Consider the following 21,627-nt stretch of genomic DNA (forward strand, 5'->3'; position numbering starts at 1 on the left):
TGACTCAGGGGTTGAGCTTCGACCCATATACCAAGAGGTCACTGGTTCGTTTTCTGGTCAGGGCTCATGCCCAGGTTGTGGGCCTGATCTCCGGTCGGGGGCATGCAGGAGGCAGCCAATCGATGTTCTTTCTCGATGTTTTTCTCTCTAACATCAATAAAGAAAAAAAAAAACAGCAACTCCCAAAAAAGACAAAAAAATTTAATGCAACTAAATCCAGACAGATAATCCACCTTCCTAACTCAGGAAGGTAAAACTCTGGGTCTCCTTCCCTTAAAATGGGTTGATAATAGTCCGTACCTCAGAGGAGTTTATTTTTTAGAATAAAAATTGGTACATGCAAAGCCTCAGAACGGCATGTAGTAAAGGCCAACAAATGTCTGTGATTATGGGGATGATGACGACAAAGGCGAAAGTCAGTGTAGTGTCTCCTCATCGTTCAGACAACCCAGGCTTGCCCTGCCTTCACCTGACCCTACAACCCGGTGAGACTGACCGATCCGTCTGCTGGTAAATGTGTAACAACTGGCTCTTCAGGGCCCCAAAATCCTGACTCGTAGTGTGTACCCGTTTCTGTGGTGTAAATATTGCCATGGTAGATTCATTTTGCTCCATATGAAGACTTGCATTTTTAAACCCCGGCTCTGGAACGTCAGAATTTACATACACAGTGTAAGAAGATAGCTGACCCCAGCAGCTCAATCTCATGAGCAAAAGTGGAGGAAAGGCTGAATGAAATCACACCCCACAGCAGTGACATTTGGAGTATTCGGCGACTTCTCCAGGAGGGAGGCAGGAGCCGTCGCTGCTGCACACGAGCTGAGTGTGTTCACTGTGTGAGCGCGGTTCCTCAGCGGGAAAGCAGAACCAGAGTGAAATACCACCCGGGTGAAATCTCACGGGGTGTGGGCGGGGTGCCAGCCCTTTCTCCGTCTTAATTTGTCAGCAGGGATCATCTAGGACAGGGGAAAACACTGTTCTAGTTCTCAGTGGAGGCTCAGACAACCAGGAAGTCAATTTAAGGGGATTTAACCAGCATTTAAAAATAAAGTAGAATAAAAAGCATTATGCAGAACAGGGTGGAATTTCACCGAACTGTGTGTTTGGTATGAAATTATTTCTTACTGTGTATCAGAAAAGTTTGGAAGCCACTGGTCGAAGGCCCCCAGCTCGGAACACTGATTTTCTTAACTGACTGTTAACTCCCTTCGATAGCAAATACTTCGGGTCTCCCGCCGCGCTGTCTTACAGCACTCGGCCGCCAGGTGTCGCCCGTGTCCCGCCGTGAGCGGTTCTGCTGCGTCCTGCGATGGGCCAAGGAGGTGATTTCTTTCTGGTCGTGTCGCCCGGAGAATCGGTTTACTGGGACTAGATGCCCTGACCACGAAGGCAGTCCTGAGCAAAGCGCGGCGGGAGGGCTCCGGTCAAAGGGATGTGACCATCCTGAGACCCATTCATTCCTTCTTCATTCCACGTGTTCTTTAAATGCCTCTGTGCACCAGAAGTCCCGGATCCCAGAGCTCACATCCCAGTGGGGAGGACAGACAAGACCCCAAATCCCCGACCTCGTCAGTAAGGGAGGCCTCCCCACCTGGTCTAGGGCGGGACAGACCGCGGTGGGCCCGCTGTGTGACCTTGGGCAGCTTGCTTAGCCTCTCTGTGCCTGTTTCCTCTGCTATAAAATGAGAATAATAGCACCTACTTCCTAGGGTTATCGTGAGCATTAAATAAGCTAATATTCATAAAGCACTTCAAAGGGGCCTGGCATGTATGTTAAGCCAGTTGTTAAAAAATTCTCATTTAACAGCTGTAGGAACCGAGGCCCTTGGTCCTCGGGTGGGAGTGGGGAAGGAAAACGCACTTTGGGGGGCGGGCTGAGGGAGACAGAGCCAACCTGGAGCGTCCTCTCCCCCACAGGGTGGGTCCTTTGCCCCCACATCTTCCCCAAACACCAAAAGCTACCTTAGCAGAGCCTTTGGGTGCCACGCAGCTGTGGGCATTGAAGAGAACCTGTCAAGTTTCTCTCTTTCCCTCCCAGGTTCATTAAAGTATAATCTACCAGAGTCCACCACTGTCAGTGTACAACTCAATGACTTCTCATGAATTGAACAGAGGTGTGTAATTATCATCACAGCTCATGACCCCCAAAAGTTCCCTCTCGACAGCTTGCAATCAATTTCCTATTCCCCCTCCAACCCCTCGCTGCTGCTGATCTGGTTTCTGTCTCTAAAGTTCTTTTTTCTGGAAATTCCATATAAAATTTTACAATCCTATTTTGTGTAAAATACGTTGGTCTTGTTCATATGTGGACCATACAAGCCAGCACATCCACGTCAAGGGCGACTTCTACAGATTCCATCGGGAGCCCTGTGCAAACGCAGTTTTAACTCCAGCCGGTGTGGCTCAATTGGTGGGGCGTCCTGTGCACCAAGAGGTCAAGGGGTCGATTCCCGTCAGGGAACACTCAGGGTTGCAGGCTGACCCCCCCAGGAGGGGACATGCAGGAGGCAGTGATGTTTCTATCTCTCTCTCTCCCTTCCTCTCTCCAAAAAATCAATAAAAACATTAAAAAAAAAAAAAAAAACAGTTTCAGCATCAATGTTTGCAATGTCTACAGTGAAACACACGACAAGCGTCTCTTAAATAAATTTAGCTAAAAATTTACCTACGGGGTAGTGACAAAGAAAGAATGAATAGCCCCTGCAACCCACCTGGGCTTCTCTTTCTCTCTTTGAGTGAAGCAAGACACAGAAATATTCAATATGATACCATATGCAGTATAAAAATCAGCCAATACAGAAACTATGATATTTGGGGATTTATGCTCAGGGTGAACATAAAGACGAGCCAGGGAGTGAGTGTAAGACAGTGGCTTCCTCCTGGGGTCAGGGGGCACCACCTGCACAGTACAGATGTAACTGCCTGGCACTTGATGATGCACTGTGTGGACCTGGACGGTGGGTGTGTGGCGACCACCTGATTAACTTTGAACTCTGTGCTTACATTTGCATATACTTTTGGGGAGCCACATTCCCCAATTTTTAAAAAATTGAACAACAAAGGAAACCATGAACAAAATGAAAAGACCGAATGGGAGAACATATTTGCTAATGATATATCTGATAAGGGGATAACATCCAAAATTTATAAAAAACTTATATGACTCACCCTGGCTGGTTTGGCTCAGAGGTTAGAGCATTGGCCCATGGACTAAAGGGTCACGGGTTTGATTCCTGTCAAGAGCACATACCTCGGTTGTGGTTTGTCCCCACCCTGGTCCAGTTGTGTGGGAGGCAACCACTCGATGTGTCTTTCCCATCCCCCATCCTTCCCACTCTATCTGAAGATAAATGGGAAAAAAATATATTTGTGACAAAGAAAGAATGAATAGCCCCTGCAACCCACCTGGGCTTCTCTTTCTCTCTTTGAGTGAAGCAAGACACAGAAATATTCAATATGGATTAAAAAAAACCCATAAAACAAAAAACCTTATACAACTCAACACCAAAAAAGAAACAATCCAATTTAAAAATGGGCAAAGGGTTTGGCTGGGGTGGCTCAGAGATTGAGCATCGATCGTCCCATGGACTGAGAGGTCCTGGTTCAATTCCCAGTCAGGGCACATGCCCTGGTTGGGGGCTCAATCCCCAGTAGGGGGCGTGCGGGAGGCAGCCGATAGACGTCTCACATCAGATTTCATCTTTCTCTCCCTTCCTCTCTCTAAAAAAATCAATAAAAACATTTAAAATCAACAAAGTGCTGGTGGATGTGGAGAAATGGGAACCCTCGTGCACTGTTGGTGGGCATGCAGATTGCCACTGTGGAAAGCAGTATGGAGTTTCCTCAAAAATTAATAATGGAACTGCCATTTGACCCAGGAATCCCACTTCTAGGAATATATTCTAAGAAGCCTGAAACACCAATCAGAAAGAATATATGCATCCCTATGTTCATAGCAGCACTATTTACAATAGCTAAGATCTAGAAACAGCCCAAGTGTCCATGAGTAGATGAGTGGATAAAAAAGCTGTGGTACATTTACACTGGAATAGTATGCAGCGGTGAAAAAGAAGGATCTATTTATTTCCCTTTGAGACAGCATGGATGGACCTGGAGATGATTATGCTAAGCAAAATAAGTCAGAGAAAGAAAAATAATACCATGTAATCTCACTTATATGTGGAATCTAATGAATAAAATAAACTGGTGAACAAAATAGGACCAGAGGCATGGATACATGGAGCAGACTGACAGATCTCAGAGGGGAGGAAGGTGGAAGGGACTGGAAGAGATTAACCAAAGAACATATATGCATAGCTCACGGACACAGACAACAATGTGGTGAAGGCTGGGGAAAGACGGAGCAGGGGCTGGGTGGAGGGTGGCAAAGGGGGGTAGGAAGGTTAAAAGCTTTCCACAGACCTAATCTTCACAGACTTTCTTTCCAGTGTGAATGTTCCCATTTCTGTAAGATACAAGCGTTCCTGGAAGACTTCTCCCTGCACATTAAATTACTGAGTTCTCTTCCAATATGGGCTCAGGATTTTGAGAAAAAGAAAGCTTTCTTCATATTCCTTTCATTCCGAGGGCCTCTCTCAGTTGTGCTTCTTGAGATGGCTTTTCAGCGCTGAATTATTGGTATAGCCTCGTCCGCATTCCTTACATTTATAGGGCCTCTCTCCAGTGTGAATCCTTGTGTGTATGGTAAGGTTCCAGGCCTTATGGAAGGCCCTCCCACATTCCTTACATTTATGGGACTTCTCCACAATGTGCTTTAATAAATGTTTATTAAGGTGTAAGGAATATCGAAATGCTTGCCCGCATTTCTTACACTTATAGGGTTTCTCTCCAGTATGAATGCTCATGTGTTTCACCAGGAATGAATGATAAGCGTAGGATTTCCCACAATCTTGACATTTATAGCTTTTCTCTCGAATCCTGGTGCTGCTTCCTTGTGACTCCGAATTTGGAACGTGGGCAAAGGTTTTCCCACGTTGATTATTCTCATTACCTGTCTCTGCTGTGTGAGATTGCATCTGCACACCATGGATCGAGTTCCTTTGGAGGATGTTTTCGTACTCACGAGACACATAAATTTTCTCTTGAAAGTGAGTCTCGTGTGCTCTAAGGACACGGTCTTTCGGGGAGACTTTCCCAAGTGGATTCCATTCATGGACATTTCCCCCCATATACATTTTATTGTGTGTAAGAAGCACACGGTTCTGATGGTCAACCCACGGGCTTGATGTCAGCTCTGTTGGAGTTCTCACATTTGCGGCTGATGGATTGCGGTGCCTCCATCCTCTATCATCCTTTCTGTTTTCAGAGCTTTTGCGATTACTTGTTAAGATGCAATTTTGCTTCAAAATACTTTGGGGGATGTATTTTCTGGTGGAATCTCCCCGTGAAGGCACACGCTTTGAGCTTGGTTCAGGGTTCTCCCTCGTTTCAGGATATGCACAGACTTGAACCAGAGGCTCAGCTTTCTCTCGGGCAATAGCCACACGCTTCTCTTTTTGCCCCCTCTGCTTGTGTGGCTCCTCTGTTTTGTGGTCTTCCGAGTCTCCCCCTGAGGTGGAATTGTTGCTCGTGAGACACATTCTGTTGGCTTCACGAAATGGCTTTTTAGCAAGAATGTCCTGCAGAGGGACAGAGTCTTTGGTTTTCTGTTCAATAACCTCACCTGAAATAAAGCAACAGGAAAGTTAAATTCTTTGTTGAAAGTAAAGGAGGCTGGAGAGGATACAATTGGTAAGCGCCCATGTGGGCTTCTTTTCTTTTCTTTTTTTTACTATGCCTATTGTTATTATTACTGATTTCAGAGAGAGAGAGAGGGAGAGAGAGAGACATTGATGTGAGAGAGAACATCCATCGGCTGTCTCCCGCATGCCCCCTACTAGGGCTCAGGCCTGAAACCTGGGCATGTGCCCTGGCTGAGAATGAAACTGGCGACTTCTTGGTCATGGGATGATGCTCAGCCAACTGAGCCACACTGGCCAGGGCCATGTGTGACAGACCCTGACCTCTGACCCATCTAAGACAACAGACCTTGTATTTAACCCATAGTACTCACCCACCCAACTCTAATACGGCCGAATCCTGCCTGGGAACAGAGCCTGCTCTACATTTGGACCCTGCTGATGCCAGCTGTGCCCCAGAGCCCCCACCTTAGCCTTTAAAGAGCCCCGAGAATCCTCAGTCCCTCACGGAGATAGGGCCGTTAGCTCTCTATTAACCTCTTTCTGCCCAGTTACTCTTCTCTGCGAATTCTTTCACAACCCGTGCCTTAAATCGAGAAAACCGCCAGGGCTCACCTAACAATGTGGGCTTCTTTTCAAACATTCACTTGGATGTAAAAGAAGCAAATGTGAGCCCTGGTCGGTCTGGCTCAGCGGTTAGAGCGCTGGCCCGCGGACCAGAGAGTCCTGGGTTCGGTTCCCGCTAAGGGCACGTACCTCGGTTGCAGTTTGTCCCCGGCCCTGGTTGGGTCGTGTGGGTGGCAGCCACTCGATGTGTCCCTTTCACGTTGATGTCTCTCTCTCTCTCTCTCTCTCTCTTCCTCTCTCTCCCTCCCACTCTATCTGAACAAAAAATAGAAAAATGTCCTCAGGTGAGGATAAAAAAAAAAAGAAGAAGAAAAACTGAGGATGCACAGTACTGTCTCCAGCAGAGGCCATCCTGACCACAGCTGACAAGATTTCCAGCGCCACAGGGAAAACCTACGTCCACCACAGCAGCAGCCGGGCTCTGGAACTGAACACGCCGGGTCCCATGTCTCGGCAGCCGCCCGAAGCAGGGGGCAGGCTCACCTACGAAGGCCAGGTTCCGCAGGTTCTCCAGCATCACGTCTCTGTAGAGGCGCCTCTGCTTAGGGGCCAGCAGGGTCCACTCCTCCTTGGTGAAGTTTAATGCCACATCCTTGAAGGTCACCGGGTCCTAAAATTAAACACCCTTTTTGGCTCATTGAGGTACGCTTCTGTTGTGTTATTTTTAAAATATTTTTCTTTATTACTTTACAGAGAGAGGAAGGGAGAAGGAGAGAGGGATAGAAACATTGATGAGAGAGAACATCAACTGGCCGCCTCCTGCATGCTCCCCACTGGGGATCGGGCCCATAACCTGGGCAGGCGCCTTGACCGGGAATTGAACCAGCGACCTCTTGGTGCATGACGCTTAACCACTGAGCCACATCGGCTGGGCTTCTCTTTTATTTGTCAATCCTCACTTGAGGATACTTTTTTCCATTGAACCTGCAATCCAGGTACATGCCCTTGACTAGGAATCGAAACTGTGACCCTTCGGTGCGAGGGCCAATGCTCTAACCACTGAGCAACACCTGCCAGGGCTCACTGAAGTACTCTCAGAGCTGAATTGTGTCCCCTCCCAAAGATATGTTGAAATCCTCCAGGACCCTGAGTGTGACCCGATTTGCAAAGAGGGCCTTTGTAGACGCGAAGGAGTTAAGATTCGGTCACACTGGAGCAGGGTAGGCTCCTGAGACGAGAAGACCAGGACAGAAGGAAGGACATCACACACAACAACGGAAGTGGAGGCTGGAGCGATGTGTCTACAGGACAAGTACAGGCTGTCCCAAGTTGTGACTAAAACTGTCCCACCTCACCCTGGCCAGTTTGCCTCAGAGAGTCGGCCTGTGGACCGAAGGGTCTCAGGTTCGATTCCTGCTCAAGGGCACATACCTGGGTTGCAGGTTCAGTCCCTGGCCCCAGTTGGGGTCATGCGGGAGGCAACTAATCAATGTGTCTATCTCACATGGATATTTCTCTCTCTCCCTCTCTCCCTCTAAAAAAAAAAAAAGAATCAATGGAAAAATATCCTCAGGGGAGGATCAACGAACAAAAAATTGTCTCACCTCTAATATGAAGGCAAGTTAGGCACAATCTACCAACATTTTATGTGCATTTACCCCTCGATCCAGCATGTGCTCGTAGGATTATACTATTGAAATATCCTGGCCTGAAAGCCAAATGACATACACATATAATTATTTATTTAAGGTGATTTCTAACAGCCAGTGAGTGGCAACCACCCCCAATATTCAAGAACAGGAATTGCTTGAACTCTAACCTGCATCCGCCTTACAAAGAAGTACACAGCGCCCTGGCCGGTTTGGCTCAGCGGTTGGAGCGTTGGCCTGCGGACCAGAGAGTCCCGGGTTTGGTTCCCGCTAGGGGCACGTACCAAAAAAAAAAAAAAAAAAAAAAGTACACAGCCACAGACACGAATGAGTAAAACCTCTTCTATGCAGATACAAAGTTATGTTCTGTGGTCTTCAGGTTATATTTTATATCTTAAGTGGAAGAAAAAAAAAAAAGTCACAGGATATGTACCGGAAACCACAGACTTATCAGTAAGACACAGGGTAGAGGAGACGAGAGAGTGGTAAGACATCTCAATAGAACCTTGTTATATAGATTTTTTTTTTTATCCTCACCCGAGGACATTTTTCCATTTTTTGTTCAGATAGAGTGGGAGGGAGAGAGAGGAAGAGAGAGAGAGAGAGAGAAACATCGATGTGAAAGGCACACATCAAGTGGTGGCCACTCACACGACCCAACCAGGGCCAGGGACAAACTGCAACCGAGGTACGCGCCCTTAGCGGGAACCGAACCCGGGTCTCTCTGGACCACAGGCCAACGCTCTACCCGCTGAGCCAAATCAGCCAGGGCTGTGAACCTCCTTTTGCCCCACCCTGTACATCAAGGTGGCAGGTCAGTGACTGGGAGTAGACAGTTACTTTGAGGCACTCGCGAACCTCAGGGTGTGAGATTCAATAAGAAAAGGAGCCAGACCCTCGCCAGGCGGCTTTACTGGGAAAAGTAATATTGTCACTGCTTCTTACAAATATTTCCTACTCACTGCAGGATCAGGCAAAGGGATTATGTTCATGTTAGGAAGCAAGATGTTTAATCTAAGAAGAACGATTCAAGTATAAAATAAAAAATGTTTTTAAAAGTCAGCCTCCTGCCTGGCCGGTGTGGCTCAGCGGTTGAGCAATGACCCATGCATGTACCAGGAGGTCCCTGGTTGGATTCCTGGTCAGGGCACATGCCCAGGTTGTGGGCCCGATCCCCAGCGGGGGGCATGCAGGAGGCGGCCAATCAATGTTCTCTCTCATTGATGTTTCTATATCTGTCTCCCTTTCCCTTTTACTCTCTAAAATCAATAGAGGAGAAAAAAAAAGATGTATTTTCTACTTAAAAAAAAAAAAGTCAGCTTCCTGGTGATGAGTACTGGGCCAATCCATACAGAGAAAATGGTTTGGAGGGGGCACTTGAGATCTTGCTCCCAGCATGTCATCAGTTTGGCTCAAGTAAACTCTTAAGACAATTTTTAAAAAGAAAGAAAGAAAATGGTTAGGACGGTGAATGAAGCAAAGAGAAACGGCTGACTCAGAAACAGGAAATAAGAGCTGGGAGGCCGAGACGCGGTGCCAGAGGCGGAGAAGCCATCGTGGACTGTGTCAAGACGATGCAGAGGCCCGGGCAGGCGTCTCTGGGTGGCTCCACTTAGACTGTCCTACAGCACAACATCCCGATCGCTTGAAATACCCTGCAGACTAAAAGCACGTGAACTTGGAATGATACTCAGGAAGGGAGTCAAAGGGCAACCGAAGAGCATTTTTCACCACTAGAGGGAGCCTGCGTCCTTAGTCGGAAACTTTGTTATTAAAGAAACTTGACAGAACTTGAGCTAAAAACTTAGAAACATACTTGTGTTGAAAAGCCAGCATTTTGCAACCCCGCTGAAATAACTAGTTCAAAAAAACAAACCTCAGTGAGGACATGGAGGTGTCTTATACAACGGCTAGAGTCACCATATTCATCCGAAGGCCACATTGCCAAAGGTGCACCGCTGCAAAGACATCCACCTTAATCTAATCTCACTTTAGGTCTAACTTTCAACCACACGCAGATCCACAGCTGGGACCACCGACTCCATCAGCCCGGTGACTTCAACAGTCAAGGTCATGAACAAGAGGAGGCAAGTCCCACTTAGACTATGAGACCTGTCGGAGAAACACCATTTATGCAGTGTGTTAGCATCCCGCTTAAGGGGAATCTAACTCCAAAAGATATTTTTGCTAGAAACGTGACATTCAAACTCCGGCCAGGTGGGTCATAACTTTTTTTCTTTATTGATTTGAGAGGGAGAGGAAGGGAGAGGGAGAGAGAGATAGAAATATTGATGAGAGAACATCGACTGGCCACCTCCTGCATGCCCCACACTGGGGATCGGGCCCACAACCTGGGCATGTGCCCTGACCAGGAATTGAACTGGTGACCTCTTGGTGCATGGGCCGACGTTCAACCACTGAGCCACACCAGCCAGGCTATAATTAAAAAAACAAAAACAAACAACAACAAAAAAAACACACAAGTGGCTGATTCCTCAATCTGAGGACCTACATGTTGCTTATATAAAATTCAACTGGAGCCCTGGCTGGGTAGCTCAGTTGGTTAGAGCATCCTCCGGATATGCCAAGGTTGTAGGTTTGATGGCCAGTGAGGGAACATACAAGAATCAACCAATGAATGCGTGGATGGGCGGAGCAACACGTCAACATTTCTCTCTCTCAAATCAATAAATAAAAATTAAAAACGAAACACATTGATCTAGTACATATTCAAAAATAAGTTGTGAAACAAAATACAGTTTACAGTTAAGTAACTCCATTGATTTATAACTCATTTGACTTTTTTTTTTTTTTTGGTACATGCCCCTAACCACTAGGGCCTAGCGGAAACCAAACCCGGGACTCTCTGGTCCGCAGACCGATGCTCCAACCGCTGAGCCAAAGCAGCCAGGGCTGACTTTCTTACTTTGAAATCATATTTTCTGGCTGTTAAAGAGAAAATCACAGGCCCAAAAAGGTTCTAAAAGCCTATGATACAAACCTAGATTTCATACCTGATTTTTTTTTTTTTTTTATCCTCACTCGAGGACATTTTCCCATTTTTGGTTCAGATAGAGTGGGAGGGAGAGAGAGCGAGAGAAACATCGACGTGAAAGGGACACATTGAGTGGCTGCCTCCAGCACGACCCAACCAGGGCCAGGGACAAACTGGCAACCGCGGTACATGTCCTTAGCGGGAACCGAACCGGGTCTCTCTGGACCGCAGGCCTATGCTCTAACCGCTGAGCCAAACCAGCCACGGCTCATACCTGATTTAATCTTGGTTTAAACCTTTCCCAGTAACATAGTCTTAGTGTGGAATTTTCTGAGCAAGTACCAGCAAGGTAATCTGCCCTCTCCAGCCCCCACATCAAGAGGCAATATGCATGATAAAATCACTTCTCATTCCCTTCCTCCAAAGAAAAGATGACCCAGCCCCTTAATATCCCTTTTTTTCCTTTTATCTGCAGCTCCCTTGCCCCACCCCGCTTCCTATAAATCTTTCCACCTTGTTCAGCCCCTCAGAGTGCCCTTATAGTTGCTGGATAGGATGCTGCCCAATTCATAGGTGGCTTAATTAGGTCTTTAAATGTCGATTTTTTTTTTTTTTTTTTTAAACACAGCTAAAATGACCTTGTCATGTCGAAATCTCTAGGGGCACACAAAACCTGTGTTCGTCCACTCAGAATGGGATTCCTACATCTTTTTTTTTTTTTTTTAATGTTTTTATAGATTTTTTTAGAGAGGAAGGGAGAGAAAGAGAAACATCAATGTGAGAAACAGATGGGCTGCCTCCTGCATGCCCCCCACTGGGGATTGAGCCGCCAACCTGGGCATGTGCCCTGACCAGGAATCCAACCGGGACCTTTCAATTCTCGGGAGGGTGCTCTATCCACTGAGCCCGGCGGGATTCCTACATCGTAAATACTTAAATATACCGATTCCATTTCTTTAGAACTATGCAACCGATTTGGGAGTATCCAAAAATTCAAATATTTATGTTGGGCCAGAAAGCCCCTAGTAATCGCTCCTTTGGACTCTCATTACCTCAGGTGTTCACAAAACAAAACGAGATGTGAGACTCAGGTAAAGTGATCAAATGCCTGCCTGGGGTCAAAAACAGAGGTTAGAGGCAGAGAATGTAGATTTACTCTGTGGGGATGTCAGACTCGGATGACGGGGGCTGCGGCAGAGTCGAAAAGTTTCTCTCTCTCTCTCTCTCTCTCTCTCTCTCTCTCTCTCGTTTACTGTTTACTGTTTTAAGACACCGAGAAACCTTGTGCTCTGAACATCACAGCCCACCTAAAACGTGGCTGTCTGACATCATAGCAGGAAGAAGGGACAGCCCACCCTTGCCTGGGGCATCTAAGTCCCTGGGTGGGAGACGCAGGGTTTCAGATAAGGGTTTGGACGCAGCATTCCGCAGCTATCTGCAGCTTGTGGTTTCCAAGGACACCGCCAGAAGGGGTGATAAATCCTCCGCTGTGGCTCGCTAAACGGCGGCTCCATTTCAGGGTACCCTTTCCCCGATCCGGTAACGAATGACCCCCACCTTCCCCGACCAGGCAGGGTCCTCCCGGCCCGCAGCAACCAGCGCAGCTGGGGCCGCAGCCCCGTGCCCGGGATCCCAGGTGCCTCAGCTTGGGCGGCCGGGAACCAGGGAAAAGCGGGTACAATCCCGGGGCAGCAGGTAGGAGGAACACACGCACCAGGCAGATGGGGGCCCCTGCACCCTCCTCCAACTGGTCCTTTTATAGACTCCCGCGTATGGGGGCCCTCAGTTACCCCAAAGGAAGAATGCCCCCCCCCCCCCGGCCCCATCGAACCAAACGCCAACCCTTTGTCTGGAGTCTGGAAGAACCCAACCCGCAGCCTTCTGGGGCTGCCGGGCCGTTTCCGCCCCCCCCCCCATCACCCCGACTCCGACACTCCACGCCTGTGTGGATCCCCAAAACACGGCCCCGCCGCCCTTGCATCGGAGTCTCTCCGGGCTCAGGGACGTTTTGCAAAGTTGCAGCCTCCCCCGACCCCAAGGCGAAGGGCGAATTCAGGGCGCAACACGTGGACCGCTCCGGGCCCCCCTGCTCCCCGGCGGGGAAGCGGCGTTTGCAGACCGCGGCTCCCCGCCCCCCGGAACCCGGCCCGGCCCGGCCCGGCTGCGACCCGCGGCCACACTCACCATTTCACCAGCACCCGCTCCGGGCGCCGCTCGGGAGCTCGCTCCGGGGCCGAGAGGGCTGCAGCGCGGCGGGCGCGGGCGCTGGAACCGTACCAGCGAGAGTCTTCACAGAAACCAACAAAAGGTGCCTCGCCCCCGCCCCAGGAGGGATGCAGGACAGAGGTGAGTCCTGCCCAGGCATACCGTATCTGCTTCCAGACCCCCTCCTCAAAACGGGCAGGTTAGGGGGTTCATGGGAGGAAGAGGAGCCAAGCAGGAAGGGCACCCCGGGGCCTGCACCCCAGCCCGCCCTCAGGGCCCGACCTCTCGGAGAGCAGGGTCTGACCCCGCCCCCAGGAGATTAGCAAAGCCCCAGACACTGCAGATCCTGGGAGGCACGGACACGCCAGCCTTCCTGCCTCCCACAGCCTTTGACCCTCACTGTCTCCTCCACCAGCCGCACGTTCCCAGACTTGGAACCCCGCTCCAGGAACACTCAGGATTGTCCTCCCGAAGTTTCCGTATTTCTAGTCTAAGGATTTTATATGGTAAGACCCCCAACAAGTCCCTTTGGGCTGAGCTGCTCAGGCTTTATGGAGGACAACAGATGACATGATGGCATCCTGACACACCTTACTGGGCTCTGATAGCAAAAACAATCTTAAAAACTTAATTTTTGTCACAAACAAGTGGATTTGAAATATCAAACCAACACACAATTTTTATGAAATGTCTCTTCATTTCTAGTAATGCAATTCTACCCTAAAGCTTACATTGTCTAATACTAATATATATATACCTGGTTAATGAACAAAATTCAACCGACTAAATTGGAAGATCTAATTGGCTTTACTAAGTGATTCATGATTAGGGCAGCATCCCATCTAGCAATTAGAAAGAAGGTTGTACAAATGGAAAGTTTTTATAGACACAAAGAGGGTGGTGTGGAGAAATTATGTAACAGGGTGTAGGGTATTAAAAAAAACTCACATATAATTAACTAACTAGTCAAGAATGAAAAATAAGACTATACTAAAAAAAACTTATAATCTAACATATTAATAGTTTCCTATTTGTGCATATTGCAGGCATCGGCTGTTCAGTTCCCCTTTTGCCAGCCTTGACCACAGAAGTGTAGCAGATGCCAATGGCAGGCCAGGCCTCTAACATCCTGTTTTCAGACATCAGCAATAAAACCTGCAGAGAGAGAGGAAAAAAAAAAAAAAAAAGCCAGACACTGACATACATGAAAGAGAACATCAAAACCACCCCGAGAGCTGAAATGTGAAACTGCACATCACCAGGATTCCTTAGTTCCCCTCTTCCCACAATCCCCCTATAAAAGCCCTTGCCTACCCTTAGATGTTAAAATGGTTGTTAAGGTATGAGCTTGCCATCTTCTCAGGTTGTCAGCACCTGAATAAATCACTTTCCTTCCATCAGCACCTCTGTCGTGTCTTTGGCTTCAGGGCAGCAGCTAAAGAATCTGAGGGTTGTTTTGGTTGGTTTCAATTATACCCTATCCTCATACATGTATAGCCTTCCCCCTTACCATCATCACTCATCAGAATGCTACTTTAAAAAAAAAATCAGAGCCCTGGCCGGTTTGGCTCAGCGGTTAGAGCGTCGGCCTGCGGTCCGGAGAGACCCGGGTTCGGTTCCCACTAAGGGCACGTACCTCGGTTGCAGTTTGTCCCTGGCCCTGGTTGGTTGTGCGGGTGGCGACCACTCAGTGTGTCCCTTTCACATCGATGTTTCTCTCTCTCTCTGTTCCTCTCTCTCCCTCCCACTCTACCTGAACAAAGAATGGAAAAATGTCCTCGGGTGAGGATGATTAAAAAAAAAATCAGAAATGAACCTACAGTGACACATCATAATCACCCAAAGTGTGAAGAACAAACACATGCTATGTGAATGTACAAAACGATTTTTCCCATTAGGCAGACCTCACTCCCTGGACTTTAAGAATAGCAAGAACTAGCAGCCAGAATTAATAGTTAACCATTATATTGTGTAGGTAACAATTGCAATTGTACAGACCGAAACTGCTTGCTCCCTCAGGCATAACGGCTAACTGCAGATATCTGCTTCTGTACATGCTTGCTTGCTCACAAATCTTTAGCCCAATTCCTTAACAGGGGCTAAGACAACTATATAAGCAACCCACCCCCTAAGTTCAGGGCTGCTCTCTCCTCTGAGTAGGATGGGACAGTCGCCGCGTGGCTAACAAAGCTCTTAATTTGAGCCCAGTTTGGAGTCTGAGTCTGGTCTGTCTCATTGGTCTACAACAAAAGTCTATTGTTTACCTTAGGGCTCACTCTTGATGTTGTGCCTTCTGTGGGTTTGGACACATGTATAATATATCATAATATCAAATATCATCCAGAGTATTTTTACCCCCTAAAAATCTCTGCTCTGCCTGATCACCTTCCCAAACTATATTTCTGTATTCATTAAATTCTAGCTCCCTATTTCCTTCCCATCCCCCTCGGCCCCTGATAACCTCTAGTCTACTTTTTTTTTTTTAATCCTCACCTGAGGATATTTTTCTATTTATCTGCAGATAGAATGGGAGGGAGATAAGGGGAGAAAGAAAGAGAGAGAGGGAGAGGGAGAGGGAGAGGGAGAGAGAGAGAGAGAGAGAGAGAGAGAGAGAGAGAGAGAGAAACATGACATGAGAAGGACACATCAACTGCTTGCCTCCCGCATGACCCTGACCAGGGCCAGGGACAAACCACAACCGAGGTACATGCCCTTGGTCAGAATTGAACCCTCAACTCATTGGTTCATGGGCTGACACCCTACCACTGAGTCAAACTGGCCAAAGCTCTAGTCTACTTTTTTTCTTTATTCATTTTAGAGAGGGAGAGAGAGATAGAAACATCGATGAGAGAACATCGATTGGCCATCTCCTGCATGCCCCGCTCTAGGGATTGGGCCCACAACCTGGGCATGTGCCCTGACCAGGAATGGAACTGGTAACACTTGGTGCATGGGTCGACACTCAACTACTGAGCCACACTGGTCAGGCTGTTTTTTTGTTTTGTTTTGTTTTTTTAACTATTTTTATTGATTTTTAGAGAGATAGGAAGGAAGAGGGAGAAAAATATAGAAATATTGATGTGAGAGAACTATCGATTGGTTGCCTCATGCACGCCCCCTACCAGGGACCAAGTCTGCAACCCAGACATGTGCCCTGACCAGGACTTGAACAGGCAACCTCTTGGTGCATGGGTGGATGCTCAACCACTGAGCCACACTGGCTGGGCCATATATTTCTCTTTGAAGAAGGTGCCTATCCCAACCTTGTAGCAGGAAGGGAAAAGTGACTCTTATTAGACAAGATTTGGAGTCAACATCAAGATGAGTTCACATGAACAGACCTTATTAATAGTCTGCATCTTGCCCTGGCCGGTTTGGCTCAGCGGTTAGAGCGTCGGCCTGCGGTCCGGAGAGACCCGGGTTCGGTTCCCGCTAAAGGCACGTACTTCGGTTGCAGTTTGTCTCCGGCCCTGGTTGGTCGTGTGGGTGGCAGCCACTCGATGTGTCTCTTCACGTCGATGTTTCTCTCTCTCTCTCTCCCTTCCTCTCTCTCCCTCCCACTCTATCTGTACAAAAAATGGAAAAATATCCTCGGGTGAGGATAAAAATAGTCTGCATCTTTCATTAGTTCTGCTCATATAGTTTCTAGTCTCCTCCCCCACCATTTATTGTCCCTTAAAACCCAAACCCTCTTTCCTTTGTTAAAAGGGTATATAAGCCCCCATGTCTGTTTCTTTGAGTTTTACTTCTTTTCTGTGAACTCCTGAGCATGTAACTATGAATAAAAATTGTGTGCCTTTTCTCCTGTTAATTCTTTTATTAGTTTAATTCACAGGGCCCAGACACTGAACCTAAGAGGAAGAGTGTAAGGTAGCCAGGCGCCGCCGGTGGGAGGTGGGAAGAAACCGAAGAGCCAAACAGCCGAATAAGCAGAAATCGGGCTTTATTGGGTACACTCCGGGTGGGTTCACAGACTCGGGGGGTCGAGTCCGAGAAGCCGCGCCCGATGCTGGGGTTTGTGATTTTTATATCTGCGCCTGTGGCAGCGGGAACTTGTTGTTAGGGTTAGGTCCCGAGGGGCTACGCATGGGGGCCCCTGGAATGTGAGTCTATTGTCCCGGAGCAAACAGTTCCTGGACTGGGACAGGAGAATGGGACAGGAGTTGATCTATGAGTTCGGGGCAAACAGTTCCTGAAACAGGGAGGGAGTCTAGGTTGGGTAAGCGAGGTAATGGCTGAACAGTTTGCCTGGCGCCAGTTCCCAGGCTCTCGGACAAAGAGGAAAAGGTTTTCCTTCTCAATTTGGGTAAATGGTTCAAGAAATCACAAATGGGGCCATAGCCAGGTAGCTCAGTTGGTTAGAGCATTGTCCTGATATGCCAAGGTATTGGGTTCAATCCTGGTTAGGGCACATACAAGAATCAATCAGTGAATGCATGAATAACTAGAACAAATTGATGTATCTCTCTCTCTCTCTCTCAAATAAATAAACTTTAAAAGAAATCATAAATAGGACAGATCCTGTAATTCTCTTCTGTAGTGACTGAGTGTCCTTTGAGATATGGAAAACAACTCTGTATTATCATATGACCCTATTCCCTGATTTGAAACTGCTCCACTTTGAAAATGAAGAAGCAAAAAGTTCCCCCGTGGCAGTTTAGTGTTTTCTCCTTCAGCATGACATTCCAAAGCTGTTGTCCGTTTTATAGTCATTGATCTTGTTTTATGGCTGAGTTTTATTTTTTTTTAAATGGGCACTTATAAATCAACACATTACTCGGAACTGAGTGGCTCAAAACAAAACAGATTTATTCTCTTGCAGTTCTGGAGGTCAGAAGTCTGACCTGGATCTCACTGGGCTAAACTTGAGGTATCAGCAGGGCTGATTCTTTCTGGATCCTCTAGGCATGAGGTGTGATTTATAATAAGAAACGTATAGTTGGTTCCTGGCACAGATCAGCTAAAACCCTTGGAATTTTCTCTGATCAGACCACAGAGGTGTCTTTTGCTGTCAATGAGGTGATTTTTGGAAAGCCCCTACTTAATCTAAGGATGGGGGTTGGTTTCCAGGGAACCAAGCATGTGATTAAAAGGTTGAAACTTGTAATACCCCCTCCCCCAAACACACACACGACCTCCAGAAAGGGGAGAGGGACTGAAGGTTGAATCAATCGCCCGAAGGGGTTAGTAACATTTCAAAGGATAAAGGTCAAACCCTGCAAAAGGTGGAAACTGTGAAGAATGTGTTGCTTTCATGACCTTTGCTCAGCCTTCTGTTGAGTAAGGATTATCGGATTATCCGCAAGGCAATGAATCACCCAGCAGATGCAGGGTGTCATGCGGACCAGTCCAACTGCAAAGTGGACAATGGGCCAGGCAGAGTACGTCAGTAGGAACTGCTGGAAGCTGGAAGCAGAGTATATAACCTACACCCCAACTGTTATCTGAGGCTGACTCCATTTTGGGCTCAGCCTGCCTGCACCCAGGCGCATGCAATAAAATCGTTTTGCTCGACATTGGCCTTGCGTTGTGGATATGACCTCCCACAGGCTCAGACCTTTTATCACCAACAGCCAATGATTTAATCAATCATATCTATGTAATTAAAACCCCCCAAAACAGGCATCAGAGAGCTTCCCAGTTGGTGGACACGGGACAAGGGAGAGTGGAGCCACCTGGAACAGAACAAGGTCTCCCCCTAGTGGGGAAGATGGACAATTAAAAGACACATGGTCCATGAACAAGATCATTTTATTCACTCTTTTTTTGTGTGGTATGTGCCCCCTAGTGGGAACCGAACCGGGACTCTCTGGTCCATAGGCCAACGCTCAACCGCTGAACCAAACTGGCCAGGGCTGAACAAGATCATTTTAGATATGGATACATTTCTGAAAAGAAATAATACAAAGGGATGGGATAGTTGCTGAGGTGGAAAGGGGTGCGGAGGGAACCCTCTCCTGGGAGGTGCCAGGAGCTGGATGGGCATTCCAGGAAGAGGGAATGGCAAGGGTGGAAACTGGGTCAAGCTGGTCCCCTTTGGGACCACTTTAGGTGTAGGTGAGGCAGGAGGGCAAGTGATGAGATGTGGCAGGACAGTAAGACACCCAGGAAACCCCTCATTGGCTGTAGCATCCCCGTCACCCTCTCCGACAGAGCTTTTCGGGATGATGGAAATTTCTAGATCTCCACACCCCAACACAGTACTTGATGGAAGTGCAACTGAGGAACTGCATTTTTCATTGTATTTCATTTTCACTAATTTAATTTAGCCTCATGTGGCTAGCTGCTACTGTACTGGGGAACACAACCAGACAACTTCCATAACACCTCAAAACACCACACTCTTCCCGTAACTCCCCTACTCTCCTCAAACCCCAGTGCTCCCTCCACGCCTCCACTGGCCTTCGTAGGAACCCCCTAATCGCACTACGCTCAAACAGCCTGCTCCTCCTGTCTTCCCTTTTTCTCCCCACGAGCTCTTGTTGCTCCCAGCATGGCCTACTTCTGACTGGACACTTCACAAAGGGAGTTCGCAGGTCACATGATAGTCTCCAGGGCCAGACAGCCTGGGTCCATATCACACCACTTCCACTGTGTGATTGAGGCCAAGTCGCTTAACCGCTCTGCGCCTCAGTGTCATCTGTAAAACTGGGGGGCTAACAGTAATGCTACCTCACAGGGTCATGGGGAATCTTCAATATGGTGCTCAGATAAAGCGCAGATGGGAAAGTAGTTCATTATATCATCTGTTCTACTATGGCATAGGGTTGAAACATTTTAGAATAAAAAGCTTTTCAAGACAAACACACTGAGCATAGCCCTGGGCATACAGTCAGTGCTGATGTTAGCACTGGCTTTAACATCTCTCCTTTTCTTGAGTCTCCCCAGCTTCTCTTCCTACAACCCAATTACTCTATAATGCCCCACAACACCTATAATAGCTCATCCTTTCCAAACACCCCAATTCCCCCAAATTAGGGTTCCCAGGTAGAAATACAGGATGCCTAACTGAATTGGAATTGCAGATAAACGACAAATAAGTAAAATACTATGTGTTGCGAAATTCAAGTTTAACTGATTGCTTTCCCCTTAAATCTGGCAACCCTACCCCAGTGCTGAAGCTGTCTCCAGGGGGTACTGAGTTGGTCTAAAACAGTGCCAGGATTAATGTACAGAATACCCCAATTCCTTGTAAAACTTCCAACTTCTCCACATCGCTCTAGTTCCCCTCCATTGCCCGCCTCCCCGGGAGGACGACACCCTCTTTTTCCTAGAGCACCCCGACTCCTCTATAGTCATATCTATCCCGCTCACCACTTCCCAAATCGAGCTGTGCCCCGCACAGACTGGGACTTTCTGGGTGATAAACGAGTTTGACATTCGAATTTTCCCACCTGCATGTCCGCTCCCCGCAAAGCACCGGTCAGCTATAGCACACTCATTTCCCCAGTCACCACCCTGATTCCCTCATCGCACCCGACATCCCTAAGACACGCCCACTCCTTCAAAACTCCACTTCCCCTGGAATCACCCCAACTCCCCTTCTCCAGCCGGTGCCTCCATCACACTCCCCAGGGGCACCCATTTTCCGGTTACTCTATCCTCCCCGGATATCGCTAACACCTGTGCTCTCCCCGGGTCCCCTTCGGCTCCGGGGTTACCGTGGCAACGTCCACCGACGCTTCCGCCCCCCTCCTCCCGCCTTGATCCTCCGCGCGTTCCGAGCCCGGCCCGTCACTATGGAGACCGGAGCGGTCCTCTCGGTTCCCCTCCGACCCCGAAAGCCGGGCGAGACGAGGGGCCTACAATGCTCAGCGAGCAAAGGGTCCTCCGCATCCTCTGTCCCCATCCTCAGTGCCCCCGCTCGGCGCTCAAAAGGAGCGCCGGGGCAGCCGATTGCACTGCGCAGGCGCTCAACTTGGAAGGCGCCGGCGGCGCTCAGCCTGCTGGGAGTTGTAGTTTGCAAGAACAGACGGCCACTGGGTGAGCGGGATGGGACTAAGAACAAGGCTATTGAAGCTGGGAGTCTCCTGGCAGGCTCAATTGTTACCACAGCAACGATGAAGCCTTAGCTCTTCTAGCCACTCTGCCATTTATATTCTTTCATCTTTCTAACTCAGTGTTCACGGTTCAACAGACGCTGTTCTGGGTACTGAGAGATGTTGGGAAACAAAATAGAGCTTATATTTTGGTGGGGGCAGATTGACTACGTATTAAAAATGGGGAACACAGACCAATGGAAAAAGGGTATGTTGATGGGTCATTGAGATCCTCTGGGTGAAGCAGAATATTAGAACACTGGTACACACGCTCCTTCATGTATCCTGGGATATGTACTCTTATCCTCAAACTTCAACGAAGAGAGAATAAGCAACCACATGTCACATAGCAAGTGAGTAATGGAACTGGGATTTGTAATGGAGCACCGCTAAACTGGTAAAGAGCAACGTGGTATAATTTCAAGAAGTGCCAAGTGTTGTAAAGACTACTGTTGACTCTAGATAAACTGTTC

At 48.0% G+C, this 21,627-nt stretch overlaps 1 protein-coding gene across 2 annotated transcripts; it reads right to left on the minus strand.

Moving 5' to 3' along the window:
• Nucleotides 1-4,427: 4,427 nt before the first annotated feature.
• Nucleotides 4,428-13,152, minus strand: ZNF114 (zinc finger protein 114). Of its 2 annotated transcripts, none has more exons than XM_036275349.1 (3): nucleotides 13,095-13,152; nucleotides 6,810-6,936; nucleotides 4,428-5,683 (listed from the first exon to the last, which is right to left on the minus strand). In XM_036275349.1, the coding sequence occupies exons 1-3, from the start codon at nucleotides 13,095-13,097 to the stop codon at nucleotides 4,596-4,598; spliced, it is 1,218 nt and encodes a 405-aa protein (XP_036131242.1). In that variant the 5' UTR covers nucleotides 13,098-13,152; the 3' UTR covers nucleotides 4,428-4,595. The 2 variants fall into 2 exon arrangements, with proteins under 2 accessions (XP_036131242.1, XP_036131243.1); XM_036275350.1 differs by having other exon boundaries at nucleotides 5,251-5,683; nucleotides 6,724-6,936.
• Nucleotides 13,153-21,627: the final 8,475 nt, after the last annotated feature.

The sequence above is a fragment of the Molossus molossus genome, unplaced genomic scaffold, assembly GCF_014108415.1.
Source record: "Molossus molossus isolate mMolMol1 unplaced genomic scaffold, mMolMol1.p scaffold_m16_p_21, whole genome shotgun sequence".
Lineage (NCBI taxonomy): Eukaryota > Metazoa > Chordata > Mammalia > Chiroptera > Molossidae > Molossus > Molossus molossus.